The sequence below is a fragment of the Dasypus novemcinctus genome, chromosome 26 (genome assembly GCF_030445035.2).
Source record: "Dasypus novemcinctus isolate mDasNov1 chromosome 26, mDasNov1.1.hap2, whole genome shotgun sequence".
Taxonomy (NCBI): domain Eukaryota; kingdom Metazoa; phylum Chordata; class Mammalia; order Cingulata; family Dasypodidae; genus Dasypus; species Dasypus novemcinctus.
Window position 1 is genome coordinate 3930772 of NC_080698.1, and position 18876 is coordinate 3949647.

Sequence of the window (18876 nt, forward strand, 5' to 3'; positions counted from 1 at the left end):
CGGACAAAGCTGGGAGCCCCTCTGTCTCCTGGGCCCTGTCGCCTGGAAGCTCCGGCTAACTGGGGACCTGTAGCATCTGAGCCTGTGGATGTGAATTCTTGGAAAGCAGGCATCTCCCCTCCATGGTCACCCCGCTTCCAAGTTTAAGCTCTGGAGCGCATGTGGCTTAAGCGGTTGAGAGCCTGCTTCCCACCTGGGAGGTCCAGGGTTGGGTTCCCAGGCCAGGTACCTCAAAAAAGGAGTTTCACCTCCGTAGGCAAGCCGTCCTCCCTTCCTTGGGTCTTAGGAGGCGGGATAGCATAGGGACCTGAGGAGGTGGGCTGAAAACCCAGTGGCTTACACACACACCACCTGGGAGGAACTGTGGGGACAGCCTCCGCCTGCTGACTCGGACAGGGTGACAAGCAGCTGTCAGGTGGCGGCGCTCCCGCCCGCAGCCCTGGTCAGCACGTGCCAGCGACGCCGGCCCTCGGCGGAGAGAGGACCAGACGGCGGCAGACGCCCTCGAGGCCCAGCAGGGCGGGGCAGCGAGCCCCGAGGAGGTTCCCGCCGCGTCCCGAGCGCCCCCTCCAGCCAGGTCACCCTGGCCCCGGCGACCGCCAGCCAAGCCCCGGCCGCCCAGAGGGCGCCAGCGCCCACCTCGGCGTCTCTCAGGAGAGCACGTGCTCCTCGCCCACCCGCGGCGCTCCTCAGCTTCCCTCAGCGACACGGCCCAGAGCCAGACGCCCGCGGCGTTCCCCTCAGACGCCCGCGGCGTTCCCCTCAGACGCCCGCGTTCAACCCAGAAATGCACCCGTCAATTTCCCTTTTTCAGTACATATTCCTGGACAAAGACCCTGGCCCACGAGGCGCCAGGCGGACGCCGGGGCCCGGTGGCTGCGCGAGGACAACGCGCCCTCCAGGGACGCGCGACCAAAACCCGGGCGACGCGGGGCTGCGGCAAGCGGGCGGGGCCGCGCGGCGGACGCAGGGGCCGGAGACCCCGCGGCGGGCTCGGGACCCCGCGGCGGGCAGGGGGCTCTGCGGGCGGGGCGGGGCCACAGAGACGGCGCCTCGGCGGCCTAGAGCAGCCCGGCCCGCGGGCGCTGCCCTTGCGCGGGCGTGCGGGGGGCCCGGGGGGCGCGGGCGTGCGGGGGGCCCGGGGGGCGCGGGCCGAAGCTCCGCCCGGCAGGCCCCGGCGCTCAGCGCGCCCCGCGGCGCGGGCGTTAGGCCTGGTCGCGGCGGGGAGCGGCGGCGCGCGGCCGGGAAGTCGGGGTCCAGCCCAGAGCGGAGGCCCCGGAGGGCGGCGCGGGCGGACGCGGGGCCGGCGGGGCAGCGAGGAGGCGCGTCGCCCGGGCGGCTGTGTTGGGGGGGCCCTGAGATGAGCCGAGTGTGCGCGCGCGGCGCGGGGCTGCGGGCTCGGGGCCGCCGTGTGGTGAGGAAGGGGCTGCCTGCTCAGCTGACGGTGGGCGCGGGGCTCGGGGGTGGCCGGAGGCCCCGGGCGGGTAGGCGGGTCCCCGTGATGAGCGGGAGGAGGCGAGCAGCGGCAGGCTCCAGCAGAGAGGGATTCGGGGGCCACGCAGGCCGGGGCGGGGGCCAGAAAGGGGGTCGGCGTGTTCTGGAGAGCGTGTGGGGGCGGAGTAAAGTCAGAGTTAGGGTCTGTCCTGTTGAGTGCCGTCTCCAGGGCAACCCGAGTGCTCCGAGGACCCCTCAGCTGCCCATTCGGCTGGTGGTGATGACGGGGAGGGACGAGGAAGGGGTCTACACGGGCAGCGGGGGTGGCGGGAGTGAGGCCAGAAGACAGCGCCGCGTGCTGTCCAGGGGGCTGGGCTGCGTCTGCAGCCTGGACCTGGGGAAGCTCCCCTCAGCCGTGGGTCCCTCTCCTGTAAAACAGGCCTCAGAACCCCCCTGAGGAGGCCTGCTTGGCCAGCGCTGATAGGCCCGACCGCAGCCTCGCTGTAAAGTGTGCTGCGCAGGCTCGACGAACGGGAGTTGCTCTTGTTGTCCAGGGTTGGTGGCCCCTGGAGGAGGACACGTTGTGAAGAAGGATCTAGAAAACAGGTGGTTCTTTTGGGTGTAGAGATGAAAAGAGAGGGCTTTGCAGAGGCTCGTGAAAAAGATGAGCGGATGTTTGCTGAAATAAAGAAGAGGCATGAGAAAATTGATGCGTGACCCTTATGTCGTCTCCAAGGAGGGGGCAGCGTCTTCTGCTGACATTCCAGAATCCAGGGCCTCAGCAGGCTTCCTCCAGGACCTCTGGGCTCCCCGCCTGCCCCCTTTTCCAGGTCCAGGTGCTGGGCTTTTCCGAGGGCTTTGAAACTTCTGTTGTTTCAGGAGCCGGTGACCTTCCAGGATGTGGCGGTCTACTTCTCTAAGAATGAGCGGGCGGGTCTGCCTCCTGCCGGGAGGGCTCTGTACAGGGACGTGACGCTGGACAACTATGGGGCTGTGGCTTCCCTGGGTAAGGGTCTTTCCCTTTGGGCTCTGCCTGTGCCTTCAGTGTCCTGGCTCCTTCCTCAATGGCCAGTCTCCTGGATTCCTGATGACCCAGCCTCACAGTTGCTGGGAAGGGAGAAGTCATGGTATCAATTTGGGGCTCCCACAAGACTTCCTTGCCCCAGGCTGAGAGCTGCCCACTCCCCGCCCCTCTCCTGGGGGTGCAGCAGAAAGAAAGCAGGTTCCTGGTGTCCTCCTGAGTCCTCAGTTCCCCACCCCCACAGTTCTGTGGGGGAGATCCTGACCTGAGGCCAAATATGTCATGCAGGTGGCTGAACTTGAGAGCTCTAAGGGAGAGAACGAGGAAGCTCAGTTCCTCCGCGAGTACAATCGTCCATGTGCTCGCTCAAAATGTTACCGCGCACCTCTTACTCTATTTGTCAATTTCCAGACCTTTGTAAGCCTCCTTTCCCCTGGGTCTCCTGCCCCTTACCCTGGGCTTTTCTCTTTGTTTCTTCTCGCCCTAGTTATTTCCCTTCTTTCCTCTCCTGACCCTGAAGACACAGACCTGGGAGGACCTGGGATTGCGTGCAGCCCCATTCACCTGCCTGCCCCATTTCCTTCCCCTCAAGCAGCATTTCCATTTCCCAAACCAGCCCTGATTTCCCAGCTGGAGCGATGGGAGACACCTTGGAGCTTAGTGCCTCAGGGAGCTCTGGATGGGCCCAAAGGACATCCCCTCGGGTGAGTGAGGGCACGTGCAGGTCATCTGCCAGTTTCCTTGTCTTGATCTTTAAAATGTAATAGGTACATGTTCTCCTAACCAGGGCTGTAGACACCAGGGGATTCCCTTTTTCATCTTTGCTTCCATGGTTTTTCATCTTGAGCCTTCGTTTGATTCTCCTGCCCTCTCCTGGCTCTTCTCTGTGCCATCTCCAGTCACCTCTCTTGCCTCCTCTGCCCTTCCCGTCATGGCCACCATTTATCCTTATCCCCTGACTTTCCTGTTTACTCCCTTAACTGAAGTGGATTCTCTGCTTCTTTGGCCTGCTTAGAAGTCCTCCAGCAGAAGATTTGGCCTCTGCCCTTTGGGGTTACGTGGCCGTCTTTATCAGTAGGAATGAAGAGGTCTTGCTAGTGCTCAGTCAAATAGCTCCTGTTCCTCAGGAATTGGTGGGGAAAGCCCTGGGATTCCTTTGGACCAATTTCAGACCTTCCTGCTCCTAGTTTCATAGTGAGAATCGTGTGCCTTCAATTCCCCATTCTCACAGTTTGTTTCCATATTAAGGTACTTTTGATCACAAGTAACAAAAAATCTGACTCAAAACTGGCTTACACAATAAAGAGCAATTTACTATTTCTTGTAACTGGGAAGTCCACTGGTAGGGTAGGCGACAGGTAAAGTTTGATCAGAATTCCAGTGTCTGCTCTTCTTTGTCTCCTTGTATGTTAGCCTTGTCCACCGTCTGGCTCCTCTCATGGTTATAAGGTAATTGGTATTTGTACCCAGGACTTTTCCTGTTCATTCTTCATACCTAGGAGGAGTAACTGGGCAGGCCTTCCTCCACCTTTAACCCTTGCAAATCAGAGTCTCAGGTATTACTCTAATGGACCATCTGAAGTCATATGCCAGCTCTAAATCAATCAGTCACATGGCCAGAATAATGCTATGTACCCACTGGCTTGGCCTGGATCCCTGAACCAGTCTCTGTAGTGAGTGAGATGGGATTCATTAACTTGGTTTGCTTAGATCAGTCGGGGCTACCTAGTTGCTTGGGAGGAGACAACCACACATCCTCTTTACTCTTTCAGGATCTCAGTGCTTACCCCTACCCCCCCATCAAGCAGAGGAATTTCTCATCTTTTCTTTTGGCAGAAAACCAACAACTAAATTATTTCTTGAGCAAAACCCCAACTCCCTAACTTGCAGCAAACCTCCTTGGAGCACATCTGTCCCTACTCAAAGTCCACTTTTGTTTTGAATTCAGTTGAATTCTCAGGGAACCCACAGTGCCTAGCTTCAGCAACATAAAATGTTATTTGGAGGGTGTATTAGTCAGCCAAAAGAGTGCTGATGCAAAATACCAGAAATTGGTTAGTTTTTATAAAGGGTATTTATTTGGGGTAGGAGCTTACAGATACTAGGCCGTAAAGCATAAGTTACTTCCCTCACCAAAGTCTATTTGGAACAAAATGGCTGCTGACATCTGTGAGGGTTCAGGCTTCCTGGGTTCCTACGTTCCTGGGGCTTGCTTTACTGTGGCTTCAAGGATCCTTCCTTCCTGGGGCTGGCTTCTCTTTCTTCTGCGTGCTGACTTCCCAGCGCTATAGTTTAAGTCTTCAGCATCAAACTCCAAAATCAAAACAACAACATTAAAAGCCCTTGCATCAAAAGCTCTAACTCTGTCCTTTGCCATGTCTTTTATCTTTTACACGCTAATGACATGGCCCAATTAAAGCCCTACTCATAACTCAATCATGCCCAGGTACAGATCAGATTACAAGCATAATCCAATATTTCTTTTGGAATTCATCGATTATATCAAACTGCTACAGAGGGTATAGAATTGGTCTGTTTCTTTTGAGACTTTGGATGGCAGTTAAAAAGAGACAGATTTTAACTCACTTGAAGAAGAGCTTATTAGGGTGGACCTTTGAGAATAGAGTGTCTGTCAGTAGAGTAAGGAGTGGCTTTGAAGCCATTTCTTATGGAGAACATAGACCCATCTTTGGACTGCTGCAAATCCTTTGTGGAATAGAGATCTCGATAGAAAGGGAGGAAACTTAAGGTTGTGTTTTCTTGCTGTAGCCTGCCTAGACAGAGAACGTTCTCAGGTACAGCTCTTTGCATCTCCATTGATCCTGAATCTTTTTCTGTGTCAACTGGCTTTCACTTTCTAGGGGCAGGTAGAAAAGAGGCCTTACTCCTTATGACTGAAGAAGGTCCAAGAAGCTTGTGTGGGAGGATGAATTAAAGAGAACTTGGTTAAGTTTCTTTCCCAATTCTTCTATTTCTACTTCTTGATAGTTTAAAGTGAGATTTTGTTTCTTTAAGAGTTGATGAAATTGTAACTTCCCTGTAACTCTATTTTCTATCCTTTATATTATTGTCCCCTTCAAGTTTCGGATCATCTGTGTTACCAACGCCCACCCTCATTCTCTCCCTGCTGCTGCCATCTCTACTTCTTCCTATTGGACCCGACTTTTCAACTGAGCTGGCCTTGTTTGTGTCTTGACCTTGACAGGAGATCCATTTCTAAAGCCTGCTAGGAGCTCCCAGCTTGGAGCAGGTTGAAGAGCCACTGAATCTGAAACTACAAGGAGTGGGTCCAAGCCTCATTGGTACTGGTAAGTGAAAGGGGAATAAGAATTTTCTTTGTTACACATTTTCCTTTGCCTTTCCTTTGTGAAATGTTACAATCCATTTTAACATACATACTGTAAATAAAAGACCTTCCAGAAACCCTCACTTCAACCAGTTAATTAAGAGGAAACTAAAACCCTAGCTTCCAGCTCTCATGAGGACAAGTTCAATAAATTAAATTAGGATGGGTCTTGGGTCATAGACTCAAACTAAACAGATGGCTTACCCATCTGGCCACTATAGCCAACCAATATTTTAAAAATAAAAAAAATAAATGCTGTATTTTGCTTACTGTGTTAATTGCTAGGGATACCAAAAAAAGGAAAAAGAAAAAGTAAGATGGCCCCTATTCTAGGGAAGGGCTCACACTCTAATGAGATAGACAGATACATAAATGTATAATTACAGCAAAATGATGCTGTTATGACATAATTGTGAATAGGCACTATGGGAATAAAGAGGAGGGAATCTTTGCCCATATTCCTGAAATAGTGTGGGGAAACAGTTTTCATGGTGGACCTGGTGATTGGATTGACTGAGAGGACTACACTTACTTTAATTAATGTTGAGGAGCGGGAGGAAGGCTGTTCTTCTTGGTGCTGCCCTCCGTGTGACAAGTTCAGGTTTCCAAGGCACGCCACGAAGATCCTTCATTGCTGAAGAGGTCCTCTGCCCTGAATCTTGGCCTGTTCATGTCCAGTTCCTAAGAACATACCTGTTTGCTTGGCCCGATGCTGGAGGTCACAGCCCTCAGGGGATTCCTACCTAGTGTCTGGTTTTTGCTTTTGGTTGCTCTCTATGTTTTAGCCTTGCTTTGCTATTTTCTGCTAAGACAACACTGCTGAGACCTGGGGGTGGCGTTGGAGTGAAATGGGCTTCTGAATGCCAAGACATTAGTCTTTCTCTGTCATGGGTATTGATGACATTTGCAGTTTGATTTCTTCTTTCAGAGGGTGTGTTGAAGAGTGAAAAGAAGGATTTTATTCCAAAACAGGACATTTTGAAGAGGCACAGGACCAAATAGTGCTACTAAGTGGACCCCAGTGGTATGACTCCCAGGAATTCTGTTTTGGAAAAAGCTGTGAGGAGGAGGAATTAAGGATAGGGAAATGACTTGGCTACTCCCATGGAGACAATGTAGAAAACACTACAAATGATATTACAGAAGTGATTGTCAAGGATGAGATGATCTCAGTAGATGAGAATTCAGAGAATACTGTCAATACCCACCTTGCTATATGTCAACAAATTCTAAGCAAGAAAGTAGTCTATTCATGAAGACTCCGACAAGTGTCTTGATCAAAATGAGGACTTTGATCAACGTCAGAGAATTAATAATGGAGAGAAGGTGTGTGGATGTAAAGACTGTGGGAAGGCTTTCAGTTTTAGATCACATCGCATTGCACACACTGGAGAGAAACCCTGTGAATGTCGAGAATGTGCTAAAGCCTTCGTTTGGAAATCAGACCTGACCGGGCATCAGAGAATACACACTGGAGAGAAACCCTTTGAATGTAAGGAATGTGGGAAGGGCTTTAGTCAGAACACAAGCCTCATACAACATCAGCGAATCCACACTGGGGAGAAGCCTTACACTTGTAAGGAATGCGGAAAAAGCTTCACTAGGAACCCAGCCCTTCTACACCAAAGAACCCACACTGGGAGAAGCCTTACGAATGTAACGCTGTGGGAAAGGCTTCACGTGGAACTCTAACCTCGCTCAGCACCAAGGGTCCACGCCGGGGAGAAGCCTCGTGAGTGTTCCAACCGTGGGAAAAGCTTCCTTTGCAAGGCTCACCTTATCCGACATCAGAGAATCCGTGCTGGGGAAAGACCCTGTAAATGTAATGCCTGTGGGAAGGCCGTCAGTCACAATTCTGTCTTGACAAAGCACCAGAGGCGCCATTCTAGAGAGAAACCCTATAACTGTGAGAGCGCTGTCTTTCTTGAACATAAGAGAATGCATACTGGTCATACTTGTTTATAAAACTTATGATATAGGAACCCCAAGGACTGAATGAGATGACCCTCCGTAATTTGCTTTTACCCTAACAACGAATAATATCTTGACCCTTCTCCTGAACAGATACCATGTACTTTAGTAAGTTTGGTCCGCTTATTCACCTGTGTTTGTACTAGCCACTATTTGGCTGAGTGCCTGCTATGTCTCAGATACTATGTTTACATTACATCCATTATTTAATTTTCACAACAATCAAGGTGGGTACTCTTATTTCCATTTTAGAAGAATCTGAGCTTGAAAGCGGTTATAGAACACTCATTACACTAGGAAGTGAGTTGAGACTGCAGCTAGGCCTTTCTGACTCCAGAGTCCACTCTTCTCTATTTCACTACATGTTTCTCACTCTACCCATTTTTATTTGACCAAGTTTCCCTGGGCTAAAAGTTTCCCTTCATCGTCTAAGCTCCTTCAACTAAACTGACCTCTTTCACTATTCTACTTATAATCAGAATCACCCAAGTTGGTATTTAATTATGTGCTGTCTTGTATTTTTCTAACAGTCTCATATCTGTTAGTCTTAACTCCAACTAACTTGTTCTTTGAGGACTAACACTGCGTTTCTTTAGTCTTGCAAATTTTGAAACTTATTTTTGACCAGATATAACATATTTTAAAAAATGAAATAGTTCAAAAGGGTGTTCAGTGAAAGTTAAATTTCCTTCTTGTTTCTCTCTCCCAGGCCTCCTCTTGAGAGGCAACACTGTTACTAGTTATGGATCCTGGAGATATTCTGTCTATATATACAAATATCTATTAATCCTGCTTTTCATAAATCTGTCTCACGGAACTTCTATTCATGTAGGTGACATTGAAGTTACATTGCTAACTCTAGAACCTTCTCTTTCTCAGAAGTGTGGTCCTCCTTGGGGTCACCAAGGTAATTTAGAGACAGCAGCAGAATATAATCCAGGTTATGCAGTCTTGGGGAACTTAGTTGCCTTGTGTTATCAGAAAGCACTCTGGGATTGGGAAACAGGATGTTAACCAAGTTTGAGAGTTTAAAAAAATTGTAGAGCTGCGACACCTCTCAATGCAGTGTTATCCAAAATTCTCTTCAGTGGAGGAAGGAGGAGTCTGTAGTAGAACTTCAGATTGGATGTGACTGTGACCTGGAAAATAAGGTGGTAATGGAGATAAAGAGATGTAGGTGTACTGAAGATGTATATTTGAAATAAAATCACTGACTTGCTAATGGATTGGATACAAGGGGGTAACAGGGAAGAACCAAGGATGTATTTCTGGTTTCTGGCTTGAGTAGCTGAGCATGGGTAAGATTGGAAGGAAAATAGGTTTGGGGAGCAACAAATCTACTTTGGATTAATGTATTTGGAATGTGCAAGTGGAAATTACAAGTAGGTAGTTACATACAACTGATACAATAACCACTAGCTACATGTGGCTATTTAAATTAATTAAAACCTCGCTTCCTCAGTCACACTGGCCACTTTTCAAGTGCTCAGTAATCATGTGGCAGTTAACCACTATATTGGATAGTGTAGATACAGAACATTTTCATCATTGCACAAATTACTATTGGGAAGTATTGCCCTAGAGCAGGGGTTCTTAACCAGGGGATTTCAGGGGGTCCATGAGCTTGAACTGAAAATTTCAAAAACATTACTTTTGTGGGGATGTGTTGGTGTGGGTGTGATATATTTATTAAATAATCCACAGTACAGTGTGGACTTAGTAAGGGGTCCATGATTTTCACCTGACTGGCAAAGGGGTCCGTGGAACAAAAAGATTAAGAACCCTTGTCCTAGAGAGAGTGTAGGAAGATAAGATGACCCAGGATCAAGTCTTATGGAATACCAATTTGGTATTTAGGGAGTTAAATGGGAAGGGGAAGGAGGAGACAAGGATGCTGAGAAAGAGAGTCAGTGAGGGGCTGGCAAGACAATCAGTGGATAGAGGCAGCAGTTGGCATTAGAGGGTTGAAGTTTGGATGAGGACTGCAAGTAGGCTATTGTTAAAACCCTAAATATTCATAAACTCCCAGAGAGAGGATAATGTGTATAATGACTGTGGCCAGTGTCTTAAAATGGGAGAGAGACAGATAATGAAAGTGGAACTATGAAGAAAGAGTTTGCATTTATAGAGGAGCATTGTGGAAGCTGATAGGTCCTAGGAACTCTCTCAAAGGTGAACGTGTGTAGGCAGGATGGTGAAAAGTTAGGACTTTTAGAAGCATCACAATGAGAGAATCAGCAAAATATGACAAAAGTTAGGCATTCCGGGAGGATGGGAATAGCATGTGGAAATGAATGGCCCCTACCAAGAGAATTCCCAACTGGTCTTTTCCTTACCAGAGGCCCAGAAACAGACATCTGGCAGTCCAAGCGCAGTAGCATTTTGCTTGGGCTGCCACAGAAACTCGTCTGTTCATTCAGAGATATATCAGGCTCTTCCATTTAGAGTTAAATCAGTATCACTAGGAAGAACTGAATTAAAGGAAATAGTACTAAACACATTAACATAGGGGCAAAAAAAAAAAATGAAGGAATTGTAACATGGAAGACCTTTCAACTTGTAATGACTTTCCAAACTTCTACAAATCCGAAGAGGAATACAATTGTGACTGTTTCTAAATTCTGGAAAAATACAAAGAAGAAATTCAGGTATTCTCCAATAAATTACAATTAAAACATATTAAAATCCATAATCAGACATGATAAAATTGTCTTGGAAATTTTCAGAAATAGAATTGGAATGTAAGGAAAAAATGAAAATAGTATGTGGAGTTATTCATGTATTGAAAATGGCTTGTCTAACCAGAATTTCTTGGGAACATAATTTCTTTGATTGCAACCCAGAGCCAGCCACAGAGTTGCCTATTTTAGAAGCAACTCAGTTACTAATCAGTTACTGCAATTTTGAGCATCTGCCTTTGTGACTTTCAATTTGGAGCTCTGCAGTAACCATGTCTTACTTGGTTCCCAGCATCCATTTCCATTGCCTCTGGGGCACAGTAACCCAAATATTCTTTGGGCTATTTTGTTAGGTGATTTGGCTCCGCATCCAATGTCATGAGTGGACCTTGTCTGGTTTAGGTCAATCCATTTATTCCATATTATTAATCACAGAGTCAATGTGAAGCGAGGAGATGTTTCCCTTTCTGAAAAAGGAAAGTTGTTCTCTTCTATGAGAGCCACTGAAGGATTTATTCTCTACACTCCCTGACATGTAGGAAGAAATAAGGCCTGGAATTGTAGCAACCTTTTTTTTTTTTCTGTGAAACGTGGAGAGCCGGGAGCTTCCATGTGCTACTACTATGCAGAGCGTGAGGATGAAGCTAATACCAAAGAAGACCGTGGCAAAACAGAAACTGAGTCCTTGGTGACATCATTTGAGCCACTAGACCAAGCCTCATCTTAAGTAGAACTACCTCTGGACCTTTCAGCTATGTGAGCCAATAAATATCTTTTGTTAAACTAGTTAGTTTTGGGTTTTCTGTCATTTGCAACTTAGTTGTAACTGATAATGCTTGCATTTGAAAACACTAATTTTTTTTTTATATGTGTCTTAACATGGCATACTTTTCTTGCTTGTCGTAATGCCAGGTCCTCATTTATACCTTATGTCAGCTGCTTGGATATTGAGTGTCTGAAGAGTTTCCTACCTTAAAATTAAATTCATGAGTACCACTAATTCTGGTTTTAAGTCTTATAATAACTAGCATGCCTTCCAAACTTGGTGAAAATATATTCCCAGTTCAAGATTCTCTAGAGTCTAGAGATCCTCAGTTCTTATTTCTTTGAGGTGACTTCCAATTTCCTCCACCCTATGCAGGTGAATTTTGCGTTTGCCATGTCACCTATATTTTAAGTTAGATCATTGTAGAGTAATCAAGTATTTGACTCAGATCTGCTGAAGACTTTGTTTTTAAAAAAACAATAGTCCAGTAATTGTTGAGAGAGACAGTCCAAACCAAGAGAAAGAGTCAGTGAAGTTGAAAGTCATGGTCATCTCTCTGCCCAGTGCTGATGTTAAAATTATTTTATAGAGTGAAAAGTTACTTATTTTAGCAACAGAAAATAAAAAGAAATAACTGACCATTTTTGCCCATATTTTTTCCCAAAGAAGGGCAATAGTTGTCTGGTGCAAGTGATAAACATGCTGGAATTAAGTAACTACATTTTTTTTTTCAGTTCCCCACACCCATTTCCAGCATGCCTTATCAAAGGACTAACATGTTTAGTATGAATAAGGGTTGAGACCCAATGCCTTCTGATTTTCACCATGTTGTGCCTACTATATTTGGCAACATTTATTCATTTGTTTTCAAGGGATATAGTAAATAGAAACTTTAATTTGGTGGATAATAAAAAAAGAAATGAAAAGGAAGTGGTGTAAGAGAAGAAACCAAAAAATAAATTTGCCTACCAGACAACAAGCTGGTGTCTCAGATAGTGTCCTGGACCTTAGGTTTCTTCTCCCTTGGGAGAAGTAATACACTCTCTCATTGAATTACAGTGATCAGTGAATATAAATAACAGCAGAAATAATTTCTTGAGAACCACTTCTATTCCTTATTTGAAATATAATCAAAACAATGAAGCTACACACTTTCCACATATAATGCACATTAGTAAAATAATTCCTCCAAGTAGTGCTGCACACAAGCTACAGCTCTACCCCAATTGTGTAATCAATATGAGTGGGTGTCTTCCATGAAGCAGCAGCACTGGTTTGGGCTAGTACTACGTAGCAAGAAAAAAAATCACCCGCCAACACATGAACTGGGGGTCATAGTTGCAGTTTTTAAAGAAACTTTATATAAACCAGATTTATTAGTAAGTAGAAAAACTGTTTGACTTGCACTGTTACTACCATGAACTGTATCACATATGCAGAGTGAAAACATTCTTGATAAAAGAACATGGAAGAAGTATATATACTGTAAGTTCAGAAAAACACTTGTATGTACAGAAACCTAAATATCTTAGGAAATTTAGATTACCAATGAAAACCATCACTAAATCAAATAAATCAATTTCTTGAGACTGGTTACAAGTATTAAAAACCTGTCCTTGGTCTCAGATACATTCCAGATAAAGCGTTAAGGGACCCCACAGAATAAGAAACATGAACCACATTTGTGCACTCTGAACTCCTATTCTTAGATTTAATGTTTTATGAGTATATATTCTGGCCTCAGCACTTTTGATTCCAGAATTTTCATATTTGGAAAGCAAGTTATAGTTGAGTGGGATTAAAGAAGTTTGGTTTTTTTTTTAAAGCCATGTGAAGGGTTATTTCCCTTTATATTACTTTTCTTCATTGAAAAATTCTCTAGAGATCAATGGAATAAAAGTTCCACAAGCTACGTGATGATGCTTCTCTTTTCAAGTTGCTTAAAATTTAAATGTGGCTAGTGAGGTCCAACTAGCCTCAGCCCCTAATTTCATCTTATTATAGTTGATAACTTTAAAGAGTAAGAAAGGAAGGGTAAATACAAATTTATAAAAAAAATAAAAAAAAGTCTGTACACACAGTAAAATACATCTTTAACACAAAATAATGGCATCATATACCATGCAGCATGATAATTTATTATATTGCTTAGCTGTAGCTCTTTGATTCAGAAATTGGAGACTGTCTTTTCATTAAGTTGTGTTGCCCTCTTCATTCCTCACATTAGGGAGTTTGAAAAAGGCTTAATTTTTACAAGTTATCAAATTAAATTTTCATTTGCACATAATTTAACTGTTTATAAAGTACTCAATATGATAGCTTATAATTTATATGATTTTTGAAAATAAAATTAACATAAATTTTTGTTTTGTAAAAGTATTCTACATACATGGATATGATCAAAATAATCTTTTTTGTTTGGGAAATTTCGTATGCACATTAACTTAAAAATTTTTTTTTCAGTAATTATGTATCAATATTTCTGTTAAGATAATTGGCTGCCACCTAGTGTTCAATTTTTGCAACTACTAATCTTATAAATTCAAAATTGCTATTAAAACCTAGGTTCTAAAAACTGCATTTTGGAAATGCTTCTTTGTTAATATGTTTATTGTGGCAACACAAGATCATGAAGAGTATGTACGTGATATAAAAATTAGTATAAAATAGCCACATTATACTCAAATATGAAAAACATCTCATTTTGACTTCAAATGCAGATTCCTGTTCCCTGCCCCCCCCCTTAAATTGCATCAAAATCTCAAGAGACCATCTAGGTAACTGGAATATACAGAAAGATTCTATACATTCAACAGACTACTCAAAACAAGGGCTTAGTCATAATCCATAATGAGTGTAGGGCAAATGTAGAAAAGGCAGTGATACAATTTTTTCTTCTTTTTTAGGCATATATTGTGGGTCTTTTACCCATAAGTTCCATTACATGAAAAGAAAAAAGTGGGGTTAGCATTTCACTTAATATAATTCAGCATTGTCAATTTTAAAGAAACACAAATACCTTAAAAACATACCAGTCTGCTTTAACAAGTTGTACTCATTCTAATGAAATTTTCATCTTTTTTTAGGGGTCACAATCAAAATCCAAAATGCAGAACAATCCTCAGAAAACTGGAATGTACAATGTTGAGTTTAATTTAGATGTGTTTTCATCATTATCTCCAGTGTCATCAAACTGGATTTCGTTATCATCAACAGGACCGAAAGTATCTGTTTCCTTGGTTTTACCATGCCCTGGAAGCTCTCACATGCCTTCAGACTTCTAGCTTCATCTGCGCTGTATTCTAAAACTACATCGGCTCTGCTATCCTGGCAGTCTCGTAGACCAAGCAATATATTGGCTGAGGTATTTATTATTTATACGCTCCTTTTTTTCTCAGTTTCCCTCTCATGTGACATAACCTCTTTACACCATCAAAACCTACTGCTTCTGATTGTCCATTTCCCAGCATTTTCATTACCTGGGCATATTCTTGTCCATCCTCTTTCAACATCAGCTCTCTTTATTTCAGATTCATTCTCATTCTTACCTCTACATCATTTTTACCTCTTTACCTTTTTTCTTAGGCACGGTGGCATCGGTGAACTCTGACTCCTTTTTGGGTGGGGCGGCAGCAGGCACTCCTCTGCGGGGGGCAAAGGGCGTGGGGTGAGAGCGCGTGGAGGGGCACGCAGGAGCCCGTCTCCTGCCTGGGTGAGCCTCCCGACCAAGCTCTTCTGAGATCCTCTTGCAACCACCCTTGTGGGGACAAACTGACTATTGGAATTTTGATTGGGATTGCGTTGAATCTGTAAATCCTTTGGGTAGAATTGACATCTTGACAATATTTAATCATGTGATCCATGGGCATGCAATATTCTTTCATTTATTTAGGTCTTTGATTTCTTTTAGCAGTTTTGCAGTCCTTTCATCTTGGTTAGATTTATTCCTAGATATTTCTTTTTTAAAAAATTAATCAATCCCCCCCCTTCACCCCCACATTGTCTGCTCTCTGTGTCCATTCACTGTGTGTTCTTCTGTGTCTGCTTGTCTTCTCTTTAGGTGACAGTGGGAACCAACCCTGGGACCTTCCTGAGTGGGAGAGAGGTGCTCAATCTCTTGCGCCACCTCACTCGCTGGTCTGCTGCGTCTCTTATTGTCTCTCCTCGGTGTCTCTTTTTGTTGTGTCATCTTGCTGCACCAGCTCTCCACTTGGGCCGGCTTCCATGCAGGCCAGCACTCCTGTGCAGGCCAGCTCGCCTTCACCTGGAGGCTCTGGAAATTGAATCCTGGACCTCCCTCATGGTAGATGGGAGCCCAATCACTTGAGCCACATCTGCTTCCTGATATCTGATTCTTTTAATTACTATTGTTAAAGGTGTATAGAGATACTGCTGATTTTTACATGTCCATCTTGTACCCATCCATATTGCTGAATTAGTTTACTGGCTCTAGTAGCTTTGTTGTCAATATTTGGGCTTTTCTATATGCAGGATCATGTTGTCTGCAATAGGGAATATTTTACTTCTTCCTTTCAAATTTGGTTGCCTTTTATTTCTTTTTCTTGCCTGTTTTCAGAACTTCTAGCACAGTGTTGAATGACAGTGGTGACAGTGGGCATTCTTGTCTTGTTCCTGATCTTAGAGGAAGTTTTCAGTCTTTCGCCCTAGAGAATTATGTTACCAATAAGCTTTTTCATATATGCCCTTTAATCATGTTGAGGAAGTTCTTGTCTATTCCTAATTCTTAAAATATTTGTTTTCAAGAAGGGGTGCTGAAATTCGTCAAATGCTTTTTCTGCATCAACTGAGAAAAAGGACTGTGACAGTTTGAATTTGATGAATCCCCAAAATAGATGGTATTTTTGAACTAATCTATCTCTGTGTGTGTGGTACCCTTTATTACATTAGATTCACTTTAGATCACTTGATTAGATTGGTTTTGATTGGACTGTATCAGTGAGGAATGACCCATGTTGAGTCTCTACCCTCTTAATGGAGCTTTATATAATCGAAGACACAGAGAAAGAGATACACAGGAAAAGGGAGTTCTGCCTTTTAAAAAATATATATTTTATTTATTTATCCCTCCCTCCATTGTTTGCATTCGCTGTCTCTCTCTGTGTTCATTCACTGTGTACTTGCCTTCTCTTTAGGAGGCACTGGGAACCAATCCTGGGACCTCCCATGTGAGATAGAGGTGCTCAGTTGCTTGAACCACCTCTGCTTCCTGCTTTGTTGTCTCTCCCATTGTCTCTCCTCTCTGTCTTCTGGTTGCATCATCTTGTTGCGTCAGCTCATGCACCAGCCTGTCATGTCAGCTCACTATCTTGCTCATCTTCTCCAGTAGGCACTGGGAACTGAACTCGGTAGGTGGGAGCTCAATCACTTGAGCTACATTGCTTCCCTCTGCCTTTTTTGATCCTGCCATGAGAGTGGACTCGGATTACTAGCAGCCAAAGCTTGAGCACAAAGCTCCCAAGAGGCTGGGCCCATGGAGCAACTCGAGTTGACAAGCCCTGTGCCTGGTCCCCACAGTTCATCTATGGAGGATCGCAGATTCTGGAGGGGAAGGCAGGGAACTCAGCAGAGGTCAATGGCCATCTTGCTTCGCCAGTGGCAGGACCCTAAGAAAATATCCTCGCTGATACCTTGATTTGGACATTTCATGGCCTTGGAACTAGAGGCTTTTACCCTAAATAAAATGCCCACCATAAAAGCCAATCCATTTCTGGTAGTAGGCATCAGCATCCCTGTGGCAAACCAAGAAAAGGACCAGTTTAAAAATACTGAAAAATAAAGAAAAGGGACTTTCAGTACTGGCCCTGATTAAGTAGTTGGTGTTGGACTTATTCTCCCACAATAGAAAGACAATAAATCCTAGAAAATGTAGGTAAAACAACGGTTTGCAGACATCCAGGAGCAACCAAGACAACATGATAATCTCTGAGAGGGAGAGAGAGAGAGGAGGCCATAACACGAATCCCACCTTGACCCAAACTTTCTCCCCAGGAATATTTGCCCAGTTGTGGCACAGAGAGGTAGCGCCTGTCCAGGGTATGGCTTTCTCAGTGTGTGGAGGAGGCAGAGGTCAGAGCCTCTGTGTTTTTACATATTGTATTACTGTGGAGAAATGTGTGGAAGGAGCACCAAATAGTTGACAAGGGGGTGGAGTGACAGGCAATGCAGGTTGGCTGACCCCACATGCATTCTTCGGCCCACCTATGGTTACGGTAATTGTGCTCTTACAAGGGCCACTGACCTAAGGGGAAAATAGGGAGCTGAAAGCCATCCTTTGTTCCATGTGCCATGTCAGGCACCCAGGACATTGCATCTGTTCAGAGGGGCTACTTTTCCCTAATATGTGCTGAGTTGCCCGATGGGTTATTGTGGCCATTCCCAGCACTTTCTCTGTTGCTGTTTTTCATTACAGACTGTGGTAAAGTTAAGTACTCCCTTTTGCAGCCTATCTGGCAGTTAGGGTATGGCACTGCTACCTGTCTCTCAGTATCCGTTTTCTTCTGCTTCCATAGAAACTGCTGAATGTCCCAGTTACCCTTTTAAGTAGGTTTGGACACGTGACCAACTTCTGACCATTTTGTTGAAATGGTATGTGCAAGTCTCTGGACGTGGACTCATATGCATGCCCAATACCACCGGCAGGCCTAGAAAAGCAGGGTTCCGCCGCAGGGCATCAGCTCAGAGGACCCTGCACTTTGGAGTGCCTTCCTCTACATTTTTAAAGTCCAGGGCCAACAGCGCTGTCCAGTGAAATGCTCCAAGAGCAGCCTGGGAATTCTGTGGGCTCTGGACCCTGTCTCTCCCCTTTGGGGCACCGTCTGACCTTCCGCTCAGTGTGGGGTGGACCGGGTGGCCTGCGAGGGCTAGAACTCCCTTGTCACACTGTCCGAGGGCCCTGGGCGGGGCCTCCGTTCCAGGAAGCACATGCGATTGGGCACCAGAATGAACTGACACTGGTTTGGGGCAACTCCCCTAAGTCAGGAACAGGGTCAGGGCCAACCCCGGGGCGCGAGCCCCACCCGTGGGCCTGTGTCCGCTCTTGTCCATCTGAGTTCGGTCCACCCTGCTGCCTCTGGTCTGCAGCACCCCAGGGCAGTGCAGGTGGCAGCAAATGTCCTCACGCCGTGTGCCCCCACCTGCTGGCACCTGGGCGGCCGCTCTGCCTCCCCCGCAGGCGGTTCTCTGGGGGTGGTCCCGCCTGTCTCCTCAAGGGCCCCTCCCTCAGACCTCCCACCAGGCCCCTGAGTCCTCTTCCTCCAGACCTCAAGGGGAGGGTCCCAGCAGCACGCGAGGAACCGGTGGGAAGGCGCTGGCTCTGGCTGCACCTGCCCACGTGGCCCGGCTTCCGCCTCCCGGGTGAGGGCGGGGCTACCCAGGCCTCGCTGCTCATTGGTCGGGCAGGCCCCGCCCCGAGCCGCAGCCAAGAGATTAGTGGCCCCGCGCTTTGCCTCGGCTTCAACGCCCACCTCCTTTCGAGTCACGTGGAGGAAGGCCTGGCTCCGCCCCTCAGGACGGGTCTCGTCCGCCCGCCCGCCCGCCGCTTTCCTCAGGCTGGTCTCCGGGTTAACGGGAGGAAACCACCGAGATGTGGGGTCTTCCGGGATTCCTAGAGAAGTCCCGGAAGGGTTAGCTTAGCGGTGTG

General features: G+C 46.0%; 1 protein-coding gene across 1 annotated transcript; it reads left to right on the plus strand.

Moving 5' to 3' along the window:
- The first annotated feature begins 787 nt into the window (after positions 1-787).
- On the plus strand, positions 788-11236 carry KRBOX1 (KRAB box domain containing 1). The gene is made up of 5 exons (XM_071212273.1): positions 788-1444; positions 2314-2440; positions 3072-3159; positions 5661-5763; positions 6730-11236. Exons 1-4 carry the CDS (start codon positions 788-790, stop codon positions 5683-5685), a joined length of 897 nt encoding a protein of 298 aa, XP_071068374.1. The 3' UTR covers positions 5686-5763; positions 6730-11236.
- The last annotated feature ends 7640 nt before the right edge of the window (positions 11237-18876 follow it).